At 41.4% G+C, this 25138-nt stretch overlaps 1 protein-coding gene across 6 annotated transcripts in view; it reads right to left on the bottom strand.

Annotated features, from left to right (window-relative positions):
- Positions 1-21779, bottom strand: part of ST7 (suppression of tumorigenicity 7) — a 232255-nt gene extending 210476 nt beyond the window's left edge. The window contains exon 1 of one of the 6 annotated variants that reach the window (XM_081800210.1): positions 21438-21764. In XM_081800210.1, the coding sequence (XP_081656336.1) occupies positions 21438-21588 (151 nt within the window). In that variant the 5' untranslated portion in view covers positions 21589-21764. Of the gene's footprint in view, positions 1-21437 lie in introns of all 6 variants that reach the window. The other 5 variants (XM_081800208.1, XM_081800211.1, XM_081800214.1 and 2 more) reach the window with 5 other exon arrangements.
- Positions 21780-25138: the final 3359 nt, after the last annotated feature.

Below are 25138 nucleotides of genomic sequence, written 5' to 3' on the forward strand. Positions count from 1 at the left end.
ATGCAGAGATACAGGGGCTGGAGCCCAAACAGGACGAGCAGGGCCTCTGTAGAAGACTGCTCAGCATGTGGTTTCAGAATCCAAGTGGGTCAGAGCCACAGTGAGCTGAGGAGGGATATTAAGAGACACTGGTTATATACAGATATATTGAACAAATACTAACCATATTAAGGATAAAGGGACCCAGGTTTCTTACTGTCAGTGAAGCAATGACTATGGAAAGGAAGAAAACTAAATGAATCCCGGATTAGATTGGAATCTGAGGTATCAATGTGAACTCATGATTTCAAGAGAGACAGATAAGGAATAATTAGATATAAAGTAATATACATGTCTATATATATATATATATTCCCTTGCTCTGTCCTCTCAAGAGGACTGGGTACAGCAACACCCTAATAGCAAAAAGCATACCTTATGCCCAGATCTTGGCTTCTAAATATTTTTCTCCATTAAAAGGAAAGAAGGTTTCTTCGAGAAATTGCTGATTCCAAGAGTGGAGCACGTAAAGTACAAGTTGTGACTAGAACATCTTAGGAAGTAATCAAGTCCTCAAAGAATGACAGGGACATGTCAAAAGAATACAGGAGCTAGTTGGAAGGGGCTCACATAGGCCAAATCTGGGAACGTTTAAGCATCAAAATAATAATGAGAGTAACAAATTATAGCCCACCAAACAAAACAGGAAACCAGGAATCCATGCTGGTATAAAGAAATTAAATTAAGGAGCGCCTGGCTGGCTCATTCGGTTAAGTGTCTGACTCTTAGCTCAGCTCAGGTCTTGATCTCATGGTCATGAGCTCGAGCCCCACACTGGGCTCCATGCTGGGCCTACTTAAAAAACAAAAGAAGAAGAAGAAGAAGAAAGAAAGAAATTAATACACTACAAGTCTGATGAAAAATTTACATGATTTCAAATTTTGTGGAGTATTTTCTCCACAAAATACTAACTACAAAACGACTAAGAATAACTTTACAGTACTGAATCTCTGCACACACCACCTTCATCAAGTAATCAAAATGAGCATCATCACTAATGGAACAAATAAAAATCATGTACCACCTGATAGGATGCAATGAGAAAAACAAAGCATCACTACTGTGACATTCCAGCCAAAGATGCATACATAGCCTGAACTTAATTATGAAGAACCACTGGGCAAACCCAAATTGAAGGGCATCCTACAAAATAACTGGCATGTATTCATCAAAAGCATTCAGGTTATGAAAATCAAGGAATGACTAAGGAACTATTCCAAACTAGAGAGACATGGCAGCTAAATGCAATGCATGATTGCAAACTGCATCCTTTTGCTACAAAAGCACATTATTGGTGCCACTGGTGAGACTTGAATGGGGTCTCATAACTAGTTATTGATTAATTGGTACTGTACCGATTTTGGATTAATTATCAAAATCAATTTATTCTGCTACTCTGGTTAGGTAGGAGAACACCCTTGTTTGTAGGAAATACACACTAACGTAAAGGGAATCACATCAACCATGTACTCTCCAATGGTTCTGGAAGGAAAAAAAATGAGTAATGGCTCCCTGCTGCTACTAACACTAGGGTATTACATTTTCAACTTCTCTGTAAGTTTGAGATTACTTTTAAATAAAAATTTTAGTTTAAAAAAATGAATTAGGACTGCCAGAAAGGCCTCCATGTACACTGTCAGTTGTTCCTTATGACCAACACCATCAAAGAGAAGGGCTTGGCTTACAGAGGAACATGCACTGAGGGGTAGAAGACCTCGGGTCCTAAGAGTCCACAAGTGGACAGACCTAGATGCACCATGATGTAGGAGTAAAACTCTGGAAGAAAAGGTCAAGCTCCTCAGAAAACACAGGACAAGGAGATTAAGGAGTCAATGGAATATATCAGTTATGTGAGCCACTTAGAATTTGGGCTATTTGTAATCATTTGGACTCAGGTAAACTAGAGGTATCCAACTTGCAGATGAGTCATCTGGCCTCCATGATAAGAAAAGTGAGGAATTTTTAAGATAAATAAGAATATGAGCATGGAAATGATGATGTTGCATGAAGTAAAGTACACTTTTGAATACAGCATGGAATATTAAGGTTGGTACTGAGTATCAAGCTAGAAATGTTCACTGCAGCTTATGGAAGAGAGCCTAGAATATTAGGCTTAGATGTATCTATTTTATCTGCTAGGCAACAGAAAAACATTAAGGGATTTAAAAGCAAAATTTCAGTATGCAGAACAGATCAGGAGAAATTAGAGGCAGGAAGATCAATTGGAAGATTATTGTAGTAAGATTATAAGGGCTGAAATAAAGGCAGAAGTAGAAATTGAAGAGAGATTCATGAAGCACTACAAATTTGACAGGATCTGCCAACTAACACATATAAAGGAAAAGAAAGATGAAGCCTGTTATGTGTTTCGAAAGTGGTGCGATCCTTAGGAAAAATTGAGCTCCATTAGGAAGAGGAGAGAGAGAGCTAGTGATCTGTATCTCAGTGAAAATATCCAATAGGCTGTTAAGAATGCAAACTTGGAAGTTGGGAGAGGGTCAGGAAATTGACTTACTTACATCTATATGAGATTACTGAAGGGTACAGCTTACGAAGAGTGTTGAAACAGAATCTTTTTTTTTTTTTTTAAAGATTTTATTTATTTATTCATAAGAGACAGAGAGAGAGAGAGGCAGAGGGAGAAGCAGGCTCCCCACTGAGCAGGGAGCCCGATGCGGGACTCAATCCCAGGACCCCGGGATCATGACCTGAGCTGAAGGCAGACGCTTAACCATCTGAGCCACCCAGGCGCCCCGAAACAGAATCTTGAGAAAGACCTTTTCTAAAAAAATGGTCCAAGGAGTCAGAGAAAAACACCTTATGCTAGGTGTCTTCCCTTTGCCCCTCCATGTCTCCTTCCCATTTTTCCCACTCTGCCCTCCGGCTTCTGGGTCAGCCAATGAGAGACCCCAACAAGGGATTAAGAGAGAGGAGAACAGGGCCTTTTTCCCTCGTTCCCAACACACAGAGTCCTCTCAGAGTCACAGACTGACCGTGTCTCTCTCCCGAAGACCACAGCCCTTCTACTGCTCTCACTCCACGTTCCAGGAACTGCTGCTTCCCCAGGTCCCTTCACACCTACAGATGGTTACGGCCCCCTGCTGCTACTAGCAACAGGGTGCTGCACTATTTTTTATTATTAATAAAATATCCTTTATTATTATTATCCTGCCCACATCTTCATAAAGAGTCCCTTTTTTAAATTCTTCTCAACAAACTATTTGAGTGATTGATCTGTTTCCTGCTGGGACCTTCATTGTCATAGTGTGCTTATCTTTGCCAGCAATAATTAGCTCCATAATATATATCAAAGCATTTCATTTCCCCCACTCAAAAATCCTCACACAAAGTTCTAGTCAACAGCCTTTTCTAGGATCCACTGGTCCATTCTACCTTTGGTCTCTGTTGCCTTTCAAGATACTGGATTCTAAGACATCAGAAGTGGGATTCATCCTCACTCATCCTGTAGAAGCTGGTGCCTCCAGGGAAAAGGAGTTCTGAAGACATCAGAAAAGCTTACACTGCAGATCAGGAAGCAGCCTCTCCCTTCCCTGGCAAGGGACACATTGTTCCACATATACTGGCCCAGCATTCCTGACCTATTGTTTCTCTCTCTGAAGACTGCCAATGGCCAGTAAGCCTACCTGTTTTACCAAAGAATGTGAGGCTGGCCCGAGGAGACAAGGAATGACTCAGCTAAGCTCTTGGCACCTTTCCCTGCTTACCTGATGGGATAAAATTTATTGATGCTGAAGAATGTAGCAAGTTGCCAACCACTAACCTGTCAAAGAAAATCCTGGAATTGCCCACCCATCCACTTAATAAAACTGTGGCTTCAAGATTAAAACCCCACTACCACTACCATTCAGGGTTTGGTGCCCCCGTCAGCTGCACTCCAGATTACAATCACCTCTGTAAGACCAAGCCAAGCAGGCATGTCGGCCCTGACTTAGCAACAGTGTGAAGACAATGGTGCAAAGGAGTTTGGGGGAGACGGGGAGAGAGATTAACCAAAACTAAGCCATGAAAGTTCTAGAAATCACACTGAAAAGTCAAAGAACCACATAGAAAAGACCTGAACTTCTGAGTATCAAGTCATATAAAAATGTACTATTCCAGCAGGAAGGGATATACCAAATCCTGATAAGAAGGTGGCTTTTCTCCCAGCTGTAAAAGAAACAGATTCCATATAGAACAGACCTACCTGGCATTGGCAAGCCCTATCTGTCTCACAGAAACCAGCAGTGCCTCAATGGCTGCTGAACAGACATATACAACTGGAAATGGAGATTAAAATAACAGTATATCACTTGGCATTCATCAAACGAACAAAAATGTTGAAGTCTGGTAACATCAAGATTTGGTATAAATTTTGCACTTGCACACATGACTGGTAGATATATAACAGAATAACCATGTGGTAAACTGAATCATTGGTCAAAATTCTGCGTATCTTCCTTGTTTTGTAATTATGATCCACATCTTTGCCAGATGACTTTGTAGTACCACCCACTAGAATTAACAGAGTGTATTTCCCTACCCTACAGATGTTGGGCCTGGTTATGTGACTTGTTCTGGCCAATAGAAAATGAGCAGAAGTGACCGTGAGCCAGTTCTAGCTATCACCCACATGAGGTTTCACATACTTTTACCTGTCTTCCTTTTACTCTTGCCATTTCCCATAAGAAGATTGGGTAGCTGTTTGAGAGTGTGTCTAAGAGATTGAGAAAAATAGAGCAGACCTGAATCCAACCTTACCCAACCTGCTGCCAACGGACTAGAGCCCAGAGTCTGGAAATCTAACTCGTCTGAGTTGCAACCAACTCACAAATCAATGAGGAAAAATAATTACTTACTATTCTAAGCCACTAAGTTTTAAAGCATTTGTTTCTATTTTGGTTTATGTAGCATAACTCATCTGAGTTGCACCCAACTCCAAATCAATGAGGAAAAATTATTACTTACTATTCTAAGCCACTAAGTTTTAAAGCATTTGTTTCTATTTTGGTTTATGTAGCATTACTGCAGCAATCTCTGACTGCTACAACCATCTATAAAGTAATCTGGCAATATCCAATAAAGTCAGAGATGTTCATAGGACCAAGAAACCGACACTTCCAAGTATATGCCCTAATGTAGAGGTTCTCAAGCTCAATCCTATCTAACACCTCCTTTTTCATAACAAATAATTTTAAACATCTTCTTCTATCCCAGAACTAATTTAACAGATAATCTATCTACTCTCAAGCGTAAATTTAAAAAAAATCAATAAAATGTCCTAAGTGTAATATGAAGAAGAAACAAACAGAACACAGTGTGTAACTGGGGCCAGGACTAAGACGATACAAGCAAGGGGCCTCGAGTGTGCAATTTAAGGAGGCAAAGTCGCGCAAGTGCTGGAGCTGTGCTTGTAGGACTCTGACAGTGAATATCTCCTTCAGTTTTGCACCTAGGCACCTCACTTACCTCACCCCAAGCCCGGCCCTGTTTAAAATAGTTCAGTTGTAAAAAAAAATAAAATAAAATAAAATAAAATAGTTCAGTTGTATTCAGAATGCAAAGTTTTCATGACTTTGGTAGGAGACTGAATGAAGTAGACAGATATTTGTACTCCTACAAAGCATCACCAGAAATGCAAAACCTACCAATGCAGGCTGATACAAGTGTGTTGTATTAGTGACTCAGACACCACAAACAGTATTGCTGTTGGAGGCATGAGTTTCCGAAATGGTGAACAATTCTTGGTGAAGTTCTGAACAAAGTAAAGTCCTTTGTCAATTTACATGGTAGTTTGAATTCTTAAAAACAACAGCATTTACTGTAACTATTTCAAAAATATTTTAGGATTACATGCAGAATGAACACTCTAAAGTCAGATAAACAGATTTTTTGCCTATATGAATACCTACGGGAGATATTTAAAAATTATGTGTGATACAAGCAAACACACCCATTGCAGGACATCAAGCATCCTTTGTCCTCATCCTTTTAATGCCAATCATCGTGATAACTAAAGAGGTCTCCCACAGATTTCCAAACTTTCCCTACCAGGTTCCATTACTATTGATAATCCCTTCTCTAGGGAAATCAGATAGAAGTGCAAAGAGGTCCATGCAGCATTCACTGTCTACTTGTAATGTAATGTATATGCCATGGTACATTCATACAATGGAATACTATACAATTAAAATAAATTACAGGGGCACCTGGCTGGATCAATCAGTTAAGCTTCTTGAGTTCAAGCCCCACGTTGGGCTCCACATTGTGTGTGGAACTTACTTAAAAATAAAATTAAAAAATAGAGGTGCCTGGGTGGCTCAGTTGGTTAAGCGTCTGCCTTCGGCTCAGGTCATGATCCTAGGGTCCTGGGATCGAGCCCCACATCAGGCTCCCTGTTCAGCGGGGAGCCTGCTTCTCCCTCTCCCTCTACTGCTCCCCCTGCTTGTGCTCTCTCTGTCAAATAAATAAATAAAATCTTTAAAAAATAAATTAATTAATTAATTTAAAAAATAAATAAATATTAACTAAAGCTACAGCATGTAAAAATTTCATAAGCATAATGTCAGATAATAGAACAAGTTACTGAAAAGTATGTGCAATACCCTTATTATTACCTTATTACTATATTATTTGTGTAAATATTTTAAACTCACAAAAATTACTATATATTGTTTATGAATACATTAAATAAAAGGGAATAAGACCAACTTCAGGAAAATGGTTACCAAAGGAGAGGGAAGGAAGGGAAAGGGATGCAGTGCAGCTTTACCTGTATTGATAAGAGTTTATTTTTTTAATATTTCATTTATTTATTTGACAAAGAAAGAGATAGCGAGAACAGGAACACAAGCAGGGGGAGTGGGAGAGGGAGAAGCAGGCTTCCCGCGGAGCAAGGAGCCCGATGTGGGGCTCAATCCCAGGACCCTGGGATCACGATCTGAGCCGAAGGCAGACGCTTAACGACTGAGCCACCCAGGCGCCCGAAGAGTTTATTTTTTAAAAAGAGAGAGATGGGGCAGGAAATATACAAGATGAGCCAGGAGCATCTTGTTGCACTATAAAGTAAAGAAGTGGTTAAAAAAATAATAATAAGGATGATGGGGGTATGTCAAAGGGACACAGGAATCATCTAATAGAGCTCCCCATGGCCAAAACTACAATGATATGAGCAATAAATAAATAAAGCAGTATGGGATTATAACCCAAAGTATAAAATAAATATCCATGAGTCCAACACTGATTAAATAAATAAATAAGAACAGGGGTGCCTGGTGGCTCAGTCGTTAAGCATCTGCCTTCAGCTCAGGTCATGATCCCAGCGTCCTGGGATCGAGCCCCGCATCGGGCTCCCTGCTCTGCAGGAAGCCTGCTTCTCCTTCTCCCACTCCCCCTGTTTGTGTTCCCTCTCTCGCTGTCTCTCTGTCAAATAAATAAATAAAATCTTAAAAAATAAATACATACATACATACATACATATAAATCTCCAATGAGAACAATTTCAACTATGGGTGTAGGTACTCTACCCTCAAGGTGGGTGAGAGATTGAATATAGAAACAGGCAGTGACCAGACCACATATGAAAATGGAACTCTGATCCAGAAGCTGCAACACCAGTCCTGAAAGCCAAACCACAACTTCTGTAGTCATCAGCCAAACAGTCAAGACTTGGCCAATAAGTGATAGTTTCTCTAATTTTTGTCCCCACTTCTAATTTAGGATCAACCTGAAAAAGCCAAATATGCTCTCCTAAACCAACAAGGTAGGATGTTCTGCTTCTAGTTAGCCCCCTTCAGCCTCTCTGTGCCAACAGTCTCCAGTCAGGGCCTACTGGCAGCCTTCCCTTTTTCTATGGCTAAGCTTTCCTACTTCTCTGCTTGCCTTTGAGTCCCTGCCAAAAGCAAGTGATGGTGGCTATAGCAAGCTCTGAATAAATAGCCTTTACTTGTTCTCATTTGGGTGGTCCTTGTTTATTTCCACAAGGGGAAGCAAAACTCTTCAATCTTTTGTGGGCTGTGCAAAGTGACTTCCATTCTAAGACTACAGTATGGGGGGGGGCCACTTTACAGTATGGAACTTGACAAACACTACCTCAACCAGGTGATCAAGGTCAACATCAAGAGTGATAAGTAAACTGATAGTATGTACACTTGATATGTGATAAACATGGCACTTTACCTCTGTGGTCTTCCTCCCCAAAACTCATAATCATAGAAAGATCATGAGAAAAATACTAAACAAATTCCAACTAACAGACAGGCTACAAAATACCTAACCAGTACTCCTCAAAACTGTCAAGGTCATCAAAAACAAGAACAGTATGAAAAACTGTCACAGCCAAGAGGAGTCTGAAGAGACATGACTACTAAGTAGTATGGTATCCTGGATGGAATCCTGGACCATAAAAGGACATTCAGTAAAAACTAAGGAAATCTGAATAAACTATGGACTTCAATTAATAATAATATACCAATATTATTCATTAATTGTTACAAATGTACCATACCAATGTAAGATATTAATAATAGGAAAAACTGGGTGTGAGGCATATGGGAACTCTCTATACTAACATCGTAATTTTTATTATAAATCTAAAAGTGTTCTATAAAATAGTTATGTAATTTATAGTAAAAATAAAAATAAAAACCAATATGAATACTTATGGCAAAATATTGACATAAATAATGTTTAAATATGGGCTGTGGGTCACCCTATTATTTCCTACCCTTTTCTATATGGGTAAAGTACATCATAATTAGAACTTTTTCCATTTCAATTCCTCACAATGAACTCCAATTTAACCCCAGCGGATTCTTACTCTTCCTTTTTCATCCCCTCTTTAGCCATACTTGCACTGTTCTGAAGGCACCAAGTGGTAAGACATTCCTTTGTTAATGCAGTTCATTGGCCTAGGGGTTCCTAGAGCAAGGTCCAACTCAGTAATACCACCATGAATTTCAAGCTTTCTCATCCATTTGTGTTTGGTATTTGTTTGCTCCTTTGTGCTCTACACATTTTACTTTGGATTAGAGTTGACTGTATGCCTGATTGTCCTTCCCTCTCTGCACCAAGGACCTTGAAGACAGGGACCATGTCTTGGTCATATTTCCATTCCTCCATACCCACCCCACTTTTCAATCTTCTGGTTGGCTAATCAATGACAAAAAGAGATTCCTATAAAGCTAAGTATTAATAGAATTCCCATATCAATAGCCTATTTTTAATAAAATAGAATGTTTTATTGAGATAATAAATGACTGTAACAAAGGAGTGTAATCCATGAATAAAATACTGTCTTAATGTCTAAATATTTTTATATCTCCTTTAGTTTTCGCAGGTATTCTGAAAAGAAGAATATTAAAAAGGCCTTTATATTCTACTTCTAAGTCATGTTTATTCCTACAGAGTAATAAGCTAGACATGAAACAATGGGTGGCCATAATGTTCAAGACACATTAGGGAAAAGCCCTTACCTATGCCCACTGTTACACAACTCTATTTCCCTGGCTAGTCCCAGCCTGCTAATCACTACACTTACTAATATCATTTAAGTTTTCCCTTTGGACTGAGCAATAATAAGTCTCTGTTCTCTCTTCACAGCTGGACAGCTTTGATGCAAGCTTTGAATTTAGATTCCCTCTTGTTTTAATAGTAACATGTTGTCTTATCTTTTTTAAGTATCTTACTTAAAACTTTCTCACTCACATACATTCTCATGGTTAAAACTAAAAATGTTCATTTTTAAGAATTATAGTTCCTTTAACTGTCCTTTAGAATCTACCAGAAATTGTTACATTATTTTCTGTAGGTAAACAAAAACAAAACAAAACTGTTCGTAAAAACCAAACATTTTTAGGAATACTTTTATTAACAAAACTAACTAATGTCTGTATATCTTTGTTCAACCTTAATTTTCATTGCTTCTGTACTTTCCCTCTAAGAATATGATTGTTCAAATAATGTACAGAAAAAAAGTTTATTCTTAGGATAATGACTTTCTCTAACAGATTATATTTGCTGTAAGATTTTTTATATTACATTTTCAAACTTTTACTGACTAATGATAATGCATATATAATTTCCAGTTTAGAAAAAAAATAACTGAGAAGCAACTTTCTAATATTTAAAAATTATAATTTAACCTCTCACACTTCATCTCTCAAATGTAAGGGTGCAATTTAAAACATTCTCTTTGGGGCGCCTGGGTGGCTCAGTCGTTAAGCGTCTGCCTTCGGCTCAGGTCATGATCCCAGGGTCTTGGGATCGAGTCCCACATCGGGCTCCCTCCTCGGGGGGAAGCCTGCTTCTCCCTCTCCCCCTTCCGCTGCTTGTGTTCCTGCTCTCGCTATCTCTGTCAAATAAATAAATAAAATCTTTAAAAAAATAATAAAATAAAATAAAACATTCTCTTTGCTAAAAGAGCCAAATAAACTAAGAAAAACTTGCCTTTCTAAACCATAATGTCAAGTACTCTAAGCCTGAACTGAGAAAAGTATAATTTGTTTTATTTATTTGTTTTGTTTTAAATAAAAGATATCAGTGATAGAGGATAGGAATTCCCCTCCTTCTCCAGCAGAGATGGAGGGAAAAGTACAAAACCAGATCACACCAGTTCTTAATATGTGACACTATAGGAATATAAATGTATATCCTGGAGAGGACACCAATTGAGTCAAGTGAGTGTAATAAACACCCAAGAGCATTATTTTTTTAATTTTTTTTTAAATTTTTTATTTATTTATTTGAGAGAGAGAGAGAAACAGCATGAGAGGGGATAGGGTCAGAAGGAGAAGCAGGCTCCCCGCTGAGCCGGGAGCCCGATGTGGGACTCGATCCCAGGACTCCGGGATCATGACCTGAGCCGAAGGCAGTCGCTTAACCAACTGAGCCACCCAGGCGCCCCCAAGAGCATTATTTTATTAGTTCTATGAGTAATACTTGATAAACAGTACCTATCAAATAAATGAAAAAGATCAATTTGATAAAAAAGTAAATTTCATTCTCTCATTCCCAAGAGAAAGAGACTAGAAACTGGGAAAGCTTAACAGAGGGAAGAACTGAAAGCATTCTACTATTACCTATTGCTAATCAAATAACACTTTATAATGGTATTACAATTGACTTCATAACAAAACAAAAAAATCCTATAAGTGTAGGTCACACATAAATCCAGATCCAAACTGCCTAAAGAGCCACTTTTTTTTTTTTTTTAAGATTTTATTGATTTATTTGACAGAGAGAGACACAGTGAGAGAGGGAACCCAAGCAGGGAGAGTGGGAGAGGGAGAAGCAGGCTTCCCGCGGAGCAGAGAGCACCATGCGGGGCTAGATCCCAGGACCCTGGGTTCATGACCTGAGCTGAAAGCAGATGCTTAACGACTGAGCCACCCAGGCACCCTGAGCCACTTCTTTTTTTAAGACTTTTACACCTCCGAGTGTTTCAACTATTTGTGTTATTTTAAATTGTTAAGCTTTTTTATACAAAACAAAACAACAATAACAAAAAAAACAGTCCTTGCTCAGTGACCTAAGAGATTCCTTCAAAGTCCTCTACAGTCTTGCTCAAATTTTCAAAAAGACTGACCTTAATCAAGATCCTTTATTAGACTTGTAAGTCAATTTAAGAAACGGGCACCTGGGTGGCTCAGTGGGTTAAGCATCTGCCTTCGGCTCAGGTCACAATCACAGGGTCCTGGGATCGAGTCCCGCATCGGGCTCCCTGCTTAGCAGGGAGCCTGCTTCTCCCTCTGCCTGCTGTTCCCCCTGCTTGTGTGCTCTCTCTCCCTCTGTCTCTGACAAATAAATAAAATCTTTAAAAAAAAAATTAAGAGGGCGCCTGGGTGGCTCAGTTGGTTAAGCGACTGCCTTCGGCTCAGGTCATGATCCTGGAGTCCCTAGATCGAGTCCCGCATCAGGGAGCAGGGAGCAGGGAGCCTGCTTCTCCCTCTGACCCTCCCCCCTCTCATGTGCTCTCCGTCTCTCTCATTCTCTCTGTCTCAAATAAATAAATAAAATCTTTAAAAAAAATAAATAAAATAAATAAAAAAAAATTAAGAAACAAAGTTAGGGTTCTCCACAAGGTATGCTCATAGCTAGCACACTTTCAGTTTCCTAAAATTCAGAGAGGAAAAAAATGCCTTCTCAGATAAATGTTGCCTTATTTTGCTGAGAGATTTAGTAACTGGACTTAAACAGTGACTCCTCTGGCCACAGCCACAGCTAATATGAAATACTGCTGGAGCTAACTGAGCCTGTCAGTTTCTTATTTTAGCACAGTAGGTAGTGCAAGAATGCCTGCTATATTTGAATGACTGGTAACAGTAACACATGAGCAACTGCCCTGTTCCACTGTAACATCAAAAATGAATTTCATTGCATATTCTCTCTCTTCTGGGAAAGTAAAAACCCTTTATAGATATCTTTACAATGACATCTCAAATACAATAAGCATGCTAGAAGATTTTGTTTCATATTTACAACAAACAGACGTTCACTACTGTGTGGTTAAAAACCACCCAATAAAGGGTGCCTGGGTGGCTCATTCAGTTGAGTGTCTGACGCTTTGATCTCAGCTCCGGGCTTGATCTCAGGGTTGTGAATTCAAGCCCTGTGTTGAGAAGCCCCTACTTTAAAAAAAAAAAAAAATCCAATAAGCCATTACCCTGCTTAGTGCAACTCTCATTAGATATTCTTTAGGAAGACTCTCCAGGATAACTGAGATCCCATTATATATTTTAACCTGTCATTTCACTGTGAAAGCCTACAGAATACAAACTTCTAGAGAAACAACCTACTGTAATGCCTTGGATTTAAATAGTAGTTTACAGGCTACAAAGCACTTTCTCATTCAATTTACCATCTCATACGAAGTTGCATTCCAGTCAAGGAACCAATTCTATCACCAGGCTGGTAAGTCAAAGGCAACTGATCTCAACCATAGCAATGAATGCCCAGAGTTGTGCCTACTATAGTCTATTTAGCAAGTATAAACACTCGTTAAGTTGTGCTATTTGTCCAGTTCCACACTTTCTGTCAATCCCATTTCAGCCCCCATATTTAGACAATCACTGAGCATCCTGACCCATCAGACTAGTCACACTTAACACCACACTATTTCTTCTTCCCCTTAGTGTTTTCCAGCTCTGAATTTTTCCATTAGTTCCAACTTGGGGAAACACCTCCTCTGAATCACAAGAACATTCTTTTTCCTCTCTTGTCTTTGAGCTTTTGCCCCAGTTACCTCAAAAGAATCCTTCTATCTCTCTGAGTTTCAGTTATGAGCCAAATAATAAGCCTAGCCTTGAATGGTTAAGTATTAGCAAGAGCCCTCTGAACCAAGGGAAAGAAAAACATTAGGTGGTGAAGTGAGATAAGAAAAGCACCACTAGTACCATTAATCTTGGAAAGCCTTAAAACTACTCACACATTTACCTTTTCACATATCATCACTGAGTGATGACCAAATGATGGAAATACAAAGATGAAAAGGTCATAACCCTTGCTCTCAAGCTCTTTTGAGTATACTAAGGAAACAATCCCATCCAAAGGTCTCTACCAAGTTCTCATCCTCATTCATAAATTAGGCTGTTTTCCCATCAAAATACATTTTTTAAATGTGTTCACCTGTATTGTTTCCTTTAATCGGACTAGAATCACAACTGTCATCATTTTGTCTTGACAATTTTCATTCCACATGTACAAAGAGAGTATGAGCCACGTAGCTGTTAATGTGGGACATACACAGGCTTCCATGGACAAGCCCGGGGAGCCTACCGACCAATGATAAAGCACGCAGCACAGGGCCAGGCTCACGTAAGAACCCATTACGGGTTGATTCCGCATCCCTTCCTAATTCAAATCAGCAGATTTACATTCAATCTTGTTTTTAAGATGCGACTTTACCATGCACGGCCCTTGCTCATAGGGAGCAAAATATACCTGGAAGCATTAGAGAACAAGACACTATCTTAGAGGATGGTAATTTTTCAGCACAGAAAGCAAGTGCAGAAACTGGGAGGAATATAGCTGACAGGAGATTGTAGCTCCAAATCGTTAACTGACAGGAACAATACAACTTCAATCTCCAGACGCCCGCCTCTCCTCGCCAAATGAATGAACAAAACGGCAGATGAATGAACTAACTAATGAATGAACAGGTTCGGAGTCAGTGAAATGGACGAGACAACTAGGGATACAATATATGGTTGCTAATATCATTTATGTGCAATGCTCAGAGCTCAGTGCTAAAGGTTATTTCATTTAGAGTTCAAAATAAGTCTAAGAAACGGAGATTATTGTCCTCATCTTATAAATGAGAAAAGAGTCTTCCAAAGTAATCTGTCCAATGCTACCCAGCAGATGGCAAAGTGGGGTTTAAACTCAAATCTTCTAAATTCAATGCTCCTTTCACCTCATCACAGCTGGTGTTTCTTCCTTTCAGCGGACATGCAGTACTTTATGGAGAAGGAAACATTACAATAAAATTGGCAATAAAGCAAATTTCTTAAATGCTAAAACTATTTTCACTTTGGCTTCTCATATAAACTTAGAAATGCTTCTATCGTTAGTGGAGGGAATATGCAAATATATGAACTGAAAACTGCGCTTAAGTATTTCTAATCACTTCAAATTATACTTCTGTGTGTTAAGTTTCATAATGCCTGACAAGAGTGCTATGAAAATTTGTCAACCACAACTTTCTTCTACTATCGTGTCCTTCCCTATATACAAGAACTTTTTCCATGTTAGTAGACTCTCAAGCTCCTTCCTTACAGGTAATATGAGGTACCTAACTCTGCAAATCCTACGTTTGAAGTTCCAGGTTATATCACACAAAAATGTGATCAATTTTTTACTCTTAACATCCTTTATATTAAATTTACTTTACAATATGAACCAGAAGGCCAGGCTTCCTTATATTCTACCCCTAAAGAAAGGATCAAAACATAAATATTTTGGAACAGCAGTAAACATTTCAGGGTAGTCTTTATAACTTAAAGTCAGTGCACACGATTCTCAATCTCATAAAGAAATGACTACATGATAGATTCCAAAATCATTTCCTAAAGAAGAGTGTTACTGCGAAGTCACCACAACCAACTGACAAGAGTTTTCCATTCATTCAACAAAGACATACTAAGCACTAGGCCCAAACAGTCACTGTTCAAGATCCTGGAGATATGCAATAAGACAAAACAAGACCTCTACTCCCATAGAGCTTACAGTACAGGGGTTACAACTATGAGTATGCATAAATAAATAAACAAACAAGAACCATATCAAACAGTGCTAAATGCTACACAGAATTCAAATCTGGTGATATTACAGTAACGGGATAGTAATTTTAGATTGGGTCATCAGGGAAAACCTCTCAAAAGAAGTGAATTTAAGCAGAGAGGTAACTAGTAAGACTACTGTGCAAAAATCAAGTAGGAAAGCATTCTGGGTGGAGGGCACCTTATGGTAAAGCCATAAGGCAGGAACAAGCGAGGTGTATATATATATGTGTGTATATATATGTATATATGTGTATATATCATGACCTGAGCCGAAGGCAGACACTTAACGACTGAGCCACCCAGGCACCCCAAACGAGGTATATTTAAGAATAAGAAGAACAGGGGCGCCTCAGTGGCTCAGTCGGTTGAGCATCCAACTCTTGATTTCGGCACAGGGTCGTGAGATGAGCCCCGGGCTTAGCAGGGAATCTGCTCCAGATTCACTCACTCCCTTTCCCTCTGCCCCTCCCATCCCCTGCCCACCCCGACCCCATGCACATCTGTGCACTCTCTCTCTCTCTCAAATAAATAAATCTTTAAGAATAAGAAAGAAAGGGGCGCCTGGGTGGCTCAGTCTTTAAGCGGCTGCCTTTGGCTCAGGTCATGATCCCAGGGTCCTGGGATCGAGTCCCACATAGGGCTCCCTGCTCGGTGGGAAGCCTGCTTCTCCCTCTCCCACTCCCCCTGCTTGTGTTCCTGCTCTCGCTATCTCTGTCTCTCTCAAATAAATAAATAAAATCTTAAAAAAAAAAAAAAAAGAATAAGAAAGAAAGAATCACAACATGCCTTGGAAGGTAAATAACCTCAAGAAAGAATGGTAGAAGAGAAGGAATGGGTCAGATCATCAAACTCTGAATGCCAGGGAAATATATCTGGATTTTATTTTCAGTGAGATGGAAAGCCACTGAAGGAAGTCACATAGTATCTGAAGTTGTATTTCCAAACGGGAAAAAATATATTCACTAAGTATACATATTCACATATATTAAGTCCACCTATTTGCTTGTTTCTACACTCTGCACTCAATGAAATTTATCCCAAGACATTGAAACAGAATCCTAGAGCCAGAAAGAATCTTAAAGAATATAAAACTATCACTGTACGTGTATAGAAACTGAGGACCGAGGAAAAAAGTATCATTTACATTGCTTCATTAATGGCTGAGAGAAAAGTCTCCAAAAATAGGTAAGGGCAACTAAAAAGTCTGGGATATATCCTAAACTCAAAGCTGACATCAATTAGAAAATTGTCCTTTTATGTGCTCATGAACTGGAACACCATAAATTACATGCATATAACCCATCACAGAATTTAAGTTTTTGTGTCAGCTTCCAACCTCGATCTAAAGCTGAACATTTAAGTAAGGCACATACCCACTAATGTGTTTGATCAATTTCATTGTTCCAATCCCAACTCACTGGGTACACCCCAACTTGGAGATTCATTCATCCAGTGAATGGTAAGGAACTACTACTATGTGCAAGAAATTATACTGGAAAACAAAGAACTAGAGTCGCAACAATCATTCATGCAAGGTAAAATCTGCCAACATGCCTCTCAGATAACGCACTCTGAAAGTGGAGGAAACAGCACGTTCAGCTGAAAGGATCAGCAGGCAGCAGGCAAGCTGGTCCTTGAAGGATGGGTAGGATTTAAAGATGGGAAGAACATTTTAGACAACAGGCACATCAGGGGCAAAAGACCTATGTAAATTGCAACCAGGCCCTTGAGACAAGTGTTAATTAAATTTAGAGCAACTATTTCCAATATGAAAATACTCAGAACTGACCTACACCTAAATGATAACTTACGTATCATCTCGGTTCGGTAATACGAGTTTTGCATCTGTATTTACCATCATAATTAACACAAAAAAGTTTTATAATATCAACAAACCTAAGCCTAGGTCAGACTATAACATTTGTTTTCTAAAAGGAATTAAACAGGATTTCAAAGATCTTTGAAAACTTGCTCTTCAGGAAACAGAAAAAGAAATGGAAAATCACTTAAGCTGCTCGGTGCAATAGTTGCAAAGGTGCACATTTTAAGAGAAGGTGTTAACACGCAGGGTTTTATTTTTTATTTATTTTTTTTAAAGATTTTATTTATTTATCTGAGAAAGAGAATGGGAGACAGAGAGCATGAGAGGGGAAGGGTCAGAGGGAGAAGCAGACCACCCGCTGAGCAGGGAGCCCGATGTGGGACTCGATCCCGGGACTCCAGGATCATGACCCGAGCCGAAGGCAGTTGCTTAACCAACTGAGCCACCCAGGCGCCCCTACACGCAGTGTTTTAAATTCAGCATCCAAAATCTCAGAACACAGAGCAGATGAGAAAGTGCTATCGACACTACACTATAAAGCAAGTTGTTGTAAAAATTTTTAAAGACTAATCTATTCTACTGCTTTTCTTGAATAATATCCTGCATGACTGCTCCTATCCACAATTAATGTTCTGCCCTTTTGGAAAAGCATTATTTTGGGATATTAACTCACTTGAAAACTAACAAACAATAACATAATTTGGGGTTTTTAAAAATCATGTTCAGGGGCGCCTCAGTGGCTCAATCGGTTAAGCATCTGCCTTGGGCACAGGTCATGATCTCGGGGTCCTGGTATCAAGCCCCACATCAGGCTTCCTGTTCAGCAGGGAGTCTGCTTCTCCCTCTCCCTCTGTACTCTCTCTCTTTCAAGTAAATAAACAAAATCTTTTTTAAAAAAATAATAAATAAATAAATAAATAAATATCATGTTAAAAGTTCACTCTATTTTCAGTAAATCATAGAACTACTTTAACATTCTCCTAACCAACTCAAGGGCAGAGATCAAAAAATCAATTATCAAAGCTAACCAGTGTGTGCTATTTCTAATATGTTTTCTCCCTGGGCTTTCTTAAAATTCATTTTTCATTGCAAGAACTGGTTGCTTATGTGACGTTTTCCCTATGTGGTCTAATAGAACACTCTGAACTTTATCCTTAAATGGTACAGGCTCAAAGCAGTGAAGGTCAAGTAAACCCAGATGGTAGGAGTGGGAAAGTACAACAACCATAAAAAGACCCTTAAAGATATTTTTACTTGGAAAACTATACATGACACATGAGCAGCAAAGGTATCCTTGTTCATTAAAGTCCTTTCTTTTCTTGTTTTAAATTCCACATGATTCATAGTTCTCTGAATCTGACCTGCACTTCCAATTTTTGTGACTTTGTCTGTATCCCCCACTCAGAACCATGGAATTCTCTTCATCCTCAACGTTGAGTTCAAGAGAAGCTCCAACTGCCTTGCCCTGCTCCACTTTGCATTATGAGAAGTTGTTCCCATGTGATAAACCCTAATTTAGCCTGAGTTTTACAAACTTGTATATCTTTCCCATCATAACAGTGGCCACAACATCCTATGCATAGGAGACATTCAAGAAATTTTTTTAAAAAAGCAAATCGAATGAAACACATTTACCAAAAAATAGATCAAATGAGGTTAGAAAGATGAACGTTGTCGCAGGTAACCAAGCTACTGAGAAGAACATGTCAAGCAGATATCCAAAATAACTCCGGAACATTTTTAGCAGATTCCACAATCTTACAAAGCTCAGAGTTGGGCCTGTGTCAGGGAAGCCCTGGGGCTCCTGGCTGCCTCACCAATCGGCCTCTCTGTGTCGGTGTCCTCACCTTCGCTGAGGAAGGAGACCTGTGCTACCTGCAGCTCCTTCAAAGCAACTCTAGACTCTGTGACCTTTCCAGGGACACGCGCCCTCACTGCCACAGGAAGAGCAAGCGCCACAGGGCTTAGGAACAGCAAATATTAGTCCCATTAGAATCCACTTAGATGACCCTGGAAGGACAAGTTCCACCATGGGAGGGTCCAAGGTCCCCATTTCCCCCATCTTCTCACAAAAAATAGCAAAGAGGTAGTTGTCTCTATAAGCTTCTCCTTTTACCTTATGACTAAAATGTGCATAAAACCACATTGAAAACAGAAGCCCAGAATCACTAGGGCAAATAGCCTCAGGCTCCCTCCATTCTATACCTGATGAGATCCAGCCCTAATGGGCTGTACATCTTCATATTTTCTACCTCTTAGAAGCCCAAATGAGCAACAATCCTATACAAATTAACAAAGGGATTTGTGAGGTGTGCCAGATTTAAAGCTGCTGGGAGAAGATCTAACTACAGTATTTTCTTCCTTAAAAACTACATAGTTTCCCAGTAGGTCTTTTGCTTCTTGCCTGTTCTGCAGAGCACTGGTAAGTGGCACTTATGGGCACATGCACACATATACACACATGGATTATTATTTAACCTACTTTTTAAAAATGTGGTATACAAATAGGTATTCCAAAATACAAATTTTAAATGTGTATTAAATGAGAAACATTCACACTTTTAAAAATCCTACAATAAATTTTTAGGGAGAAAAAAATCAAACCCGCTTATCAATAAATAGAGGATTCCCTTACCACATCTATTCAAAGAACTTCTTAAAATCACAGGGCTTTGGGACTAGAAGTATCTTGGAGATATACTTGCCTAAACCTAGAAGACAGTACTGTGACAATCAGCCACTCTAAAAGAAAAAAAGCCAGAAAGCCAGGTCTTTGAGATGACTAAATCCAAGAGCTGAGCAACACCTATTAAAATGGCAGGATGATTCTAGGGTGCAGAATCCTATCTGTCTCCCAGGGACACTAAGAAACAAGTGTAAATATGAACAAGAGTTCAAGTTAAGAGTAATGAAGATGCCTGAGGTTTAGAATTTAAAGGCACAAGTATCTAACAAAATGAGTATATTATCTCAAGTGTTCTAAAAATTATTTTAGTGCAGTTAACACCACACAGGAAAATGCATTACCAGACCTGGACCCCCAGACTATATAAATCACACACTAGGTGGAATATAATACATTACATACGTATTCGGGACTGTAAGGATTTTCCAAAGTACTGTGAAACTAAAAAATATTTAAAAAAAAAAAAATTTTTTTTTTAAACTCTGTAACTTGAGTCCCACAACTACTTCCAGACTTCAAAGAAGGGCTGTAACCCTTCCTTCAAAATACACTTTGTGTTTCTGAATTGTCTCTGGAGTGTTACTGTTGGTGTGGATTTTCTTTGTGGCTGTTTTTTAACGATTCCGTCGGCTAGCTGCCAGTTTATCAAGATCCTGTGCCAGTTACCTTCCGCACTTACGACCGTATGAGACAGGAGGGGCTCACTTCTTAGCCTGTGGAGCTTTATCAAAGATTCCGGACAAGGCTAGTTACCAGAGCCTAAGGCGGGCGAGGAGAGGGTACAGAGAAGGAGAGAGAGCCTTTAAAACCATCACGAATTCCATTTCCCGTCTCTCCTTTCGTCCCTTTGACATTCCGTTTGGTAACCCGACACGTCATCCACACCCCTAACAAGGTATCCCTCTGCCCCTGGAAATCAGAGCGACGCCGCTCCCCGCTCAGCCGCGGGGGCTCAAATCCGGGCCCCCGAGGGCGCAGCCCGGACAGTCCCGGCCCCCTGGTCCGGGCTCGGCTCCGGCTGGGGAGCTCCAGCGCCGGGCACCCCTGGGCAGCCCGCCCACCGAGGCGCCCTCAGCCGGCCGAGTGCCGCCGGCTGGGGAGAGACGCCGGGTCCGACTACACTTCGGATGTTCGGCACCCTCGGCCCACAGGGTGTGAGGAAGGGCACGGTCTAACTCTGAGGAGAACCTCGGGGTCCGCGCGCCGACACCCCAGGGGCGTCCGCCGGAACTCCCCGGCTCGCGACGCCCGTCCTCCTCCGTCGCCCGCGGACCGGCCGCCAGCAGAGCGGCCCCATCGGGCCGCGGTGCCGTCGCCGCCTGCCGGGCCCGCCTCGCGGCGTGTGCGCGGCGCGGCTCCACCTCCGCGGGGCCGCGGGGCGGGGAAGGCCGCCGGCCGCCCCCACACGGGCCCGGCGACCCGGTAGCTTGGCCCGGCCACCTGAGGCGCCGCGTGCTCGGCGGGTGGCCGCGGACGTCGGGTGCGCGGGCCCCGGCGCGTCCCTGAGCGCGCGCCCGGCTTCCCGCCCCCGCCAGCCGCGGCCCCGCGCGAGTTGCACTAACTTTCCGGGGCGGGGGAGGGGTGAGCGCCGCGGGGCCGGCGGCCCCGGCCTTACCTGTGCTCAAGTTGTCGTTGATTTTCAAGGGCACCCGCAGGATGTAGACCACGAAGAGCACGATGAAGAACCACACGGTCCAGAGATAAGTCCAAGACCAAACTATGCAGGACTTGAGCTGCTCCAGAAAGCCCGTGCCCGCTTCAGCCATTTTCCAGCGCTGCTCTCTGCTGCCGCGGCTCTCGGTGTCTGCCGGGATGATTCACCGGCCCGGAGGCGCCGCTCGCGCCGCTGCCGCCGCCGCCGCCGCCGCCGTGGCCCGGGCGCCCCCGGAGCCCGCCCGCCGCCCGGGACGCGGGCGCGGCGGGAAATCGCGCGGGCCACCGACGCGCCTACCTTTCCTTTTCCCGGCTTATTGCCAACTCTCTGAAGGCCCCTGCAAGTGGCTTTCGTGGAGGGATCACGTGGCCTCTGCCCCCTCACGTTCTGATGCCATTTCTATTTATCGTGCTAATATTTAGAAAGACAGGGCAACTGGGACGCTGAGGGGAACTCTCGACATATAATGATAACTCACATATGTTGAGGGTTTGCTATATGCCAGGCACTGTTCCAAGATCTGTATGATCTCATTTAACCCCTTCAGCAATCCCCGTTCTGTAGACAGGGAAACCGAGGCACAAGGCGATTGAATAGTTTACCTTAAACTCAAGCCAAAATTCAGTTGCAATGTGATGGATGCCACACATCCATCTATAGAGGTCTTAAACTCTCTGCACTCCACTCCTTGCTCTCAGAATTCAGGCTCAGAGGGGTGAATAAACCCAGGGCAGCTGGGAAAAGATAGATGTGCTCCTGTCAGTGGTTAGTAGGCCAGAAAATAAATCACTCTATTAAGCAAGATTTTGGTTGCACACGCTATTTACCTTTGTTTTATCTTCCTTGGAGCAGCACAGGGGTTTTCCAAAGAAATCTTAGCAAGAAGAATGTTTATCCTCTCATTTTTTGGGGTTATCACAGTTCAAACAACTCCCAGCCTGTTTTTAATACTAATTCTCTGGGATAATTTGGGCTTAATCTGAATGAACTACTTTAAGCAAGATTATTACAAGTGTTTTTGACTGGGCTGAATAAAATATTGCCTTTACCAAGTGAAAGTTGAAAGTTTGTTTCTGGCCATAAATAATTTCACTTTTATGCATTAAATGATAATAAAGTAATTGCGGGTTATCCTATATACAGCCAAGACATTTTTAGAATTCTGAGTATTCAGGGCGCCTGGGTGGCTCAGTTGGTTGGGCGACTGCCTTCGGCTCAGGTCATGATCCTGGAGTCCCAGGATCGAGTCCCGCATCGGGCTCCCTGCTCGGCAGGGAGTCTGCTTCTCCCTCTGACCCTCCCCCCTCTCATGCTCTCTCTCTATCTCATTCTCTCTCTCAAATAAATAAATAAAATCTTTAAAAAAAAAAAAAAGAATTCTGAGTATTCAGCAGAATATTTTATTATAAATTTTGCTCTGCTTACTGTAGCATAATAAAACAAGCTATTTTAACTTTTTACATGCAGGACATATTTATGGCATATATAATAGAACTCCTCTCACAGTTTCACTAATTCCAGTAGAATTAAACACCGTGAGTACATGAACCATCTATTTTATGTTATGATTAAGTAACCACCAGATTCTCTGCAGTAGAACTGCCTACTTAATTTAAATGAACATCCGGGGGCCTAGCTTTTTGCTGTCAGTGAGCCTCGAAGAAAGGACATAAATGTGACTCAGATGAGCCACAATTTTCTGTGTACTAGGCACTCTTGGAGGGTCAGCCCTGTCTTATTCATTATTGCCTCTCTCTGGTGTGTAGCCAGGGAGGGAGGTCAGAGTTGGACATATACCTTTGTTCTTGGACACTGAAGTGAGAGATCATGATCTTGTGGGAAGTGTGGCTGCTTCAGCGTGGCTGGAGTGCAGGCTCTCTGGGGGATGGTGTCAAGAAGGATAAAGCCGAAGAAGATCTGATTTTGAAGGGCCTTATAGAAACACAAAGGTGTTTACTGTTATTTGGCACTGCACACATGAATCCAAATGACCAATTCAGAGATATATGTAAGTGGGGATTAAAGAAATATTTAAGAAGGTAGAATTGACAGGCCTTGGTGACTGATAGGATAGGCAGGATAATGATAGAAGGTAAAGGGTGGCTCTTGAGTAGAACCACTCATGGAATAGTGACAACCAGATGTGTCTAGCCTCCTCTTAACCATCTCCCAATGGAATGACCCACAGTTACCCCAAGCTTATCACATCCAAAACTCACCTCCAACTGCTCCTCCTTCTAGAGTCCTGGAAATGAGCACTACATTCTAGCTCTCCAATTCAGAAATCTGAGGATCATCCCACCCAGATGGGATGGGAGTCCCTCTCATCTCCTTTCCTCTCCACGGATTCAATTGGGCATCAAAACTTTAAGTTTCTGTCTTGGATCTGTCACTTCTCTCTATTCTCCTGCAATAGCCTTTAGTCTCTCATAACCTCGTCATCTCTCAGAGAGAACAAGGTGTGGGCTTCCTGCCTCTGGTTTCTCCACCACCACCACCATCCCTCATCCCCGCTCAATGCACCTTCTTCCACACTTCTCTGCCAGAGTCACCTTTCAAAGTACAAATCTGATAACTCATTCCTGCTTAAAAATCCTTCAAGGACCTGTCTACTCCACTCCTATTCCACGCCAAAGCCTACCTAAAGGATAAAATCTAGGTGGCACTCAAGGTGGTCCTACCAACCTACACAGCCCCATCTCCCATCCTAGGCACTCTTCATACCACCAGCATTTTGGCAAACATGCTATCCTCTTTCATGACTTTCTACCTGCTCTACAGGACATGCCTATAATACTATACACACCTTTCTGTGATATACTTCCCTCCAACTTTCTTTCCCTGACACAATTGCCTGAAAACAGTTTATTTAGAGATGCACTTAAAATATCACCTCCCTTGGGGCGCCTGGGTGGCTCAGTCAGTTAAGCGTCTGCCTTTGGCTCAGGTCATGATCCCAGGGTCCAGGGATCAAGCCCCGTTTCGGGCTCCCTACTCAGCGGGGAGTCTGCTTTTCCTTCTCCCTCTGCCTGCTGTTCCCCACCCCACCCCACCCCCCGCCGCTCGTGCTCTCTCCCTCTCTCTCTCTCTCTGTCAAATAAATAAAATCTTAAAAAAAAAAATCACCTCCTTTATGACACCAGCTCCCTCCTGCCTCCCAGGGTTCACTGTCTCTTTCTTGAGGTGCTGCACCAGGAAGCTTATGGTAGGCTGAATAAGCATAGGATTGGAGCCAAATGATGACAGGCTCTATTTTTGATCCTGCTCTTCACTACTTGGGTGCTCTTTACAAGTTACTGAGTTTCCCTGAGCCAGTTTCTTCACCTGTTCAATGGGTTACACTTGTACCTATTACAGGGGGTTGTTGGGAAGATTCATTGAGATGCCTACTGAAAATGCTTAGCATAAGACCTAGTCAATATCTCTCCTCTCTGTTAATTGAGGCCTTTAATGTTAGGTAATATGTTATTGTTGTTTATTTTAGTCCTCATTACCTCCTAATCCAAATAGCGCTACATTTGGCACATGGTACACACTCAGTAAATACTTACTGAGTGTTGTATAGAGGAATCAAAATCAATTCTATGAAAAGAAATTCCAAATCTTTTATTTTACAAAGAATACTAATCTGAGGTTTAATTTGGGAGTAAAACTTAAGGTTT

The sequence above is a fragment of the Leptonychotes weddellii genome, chromosome 12, assembly GCF_054177405.1.
Source record: "Leptonychotes weddellii isolate Sample4059 chromosome 12, ASM5417740v2, whole genome shotgun sequence".
Lineage (NCBI taxonomy): Eukaryota > Metazoa > Chordata > Mammalia > Carnivora > Phocidae > Leptonychotes > Leptonychotes weddellii.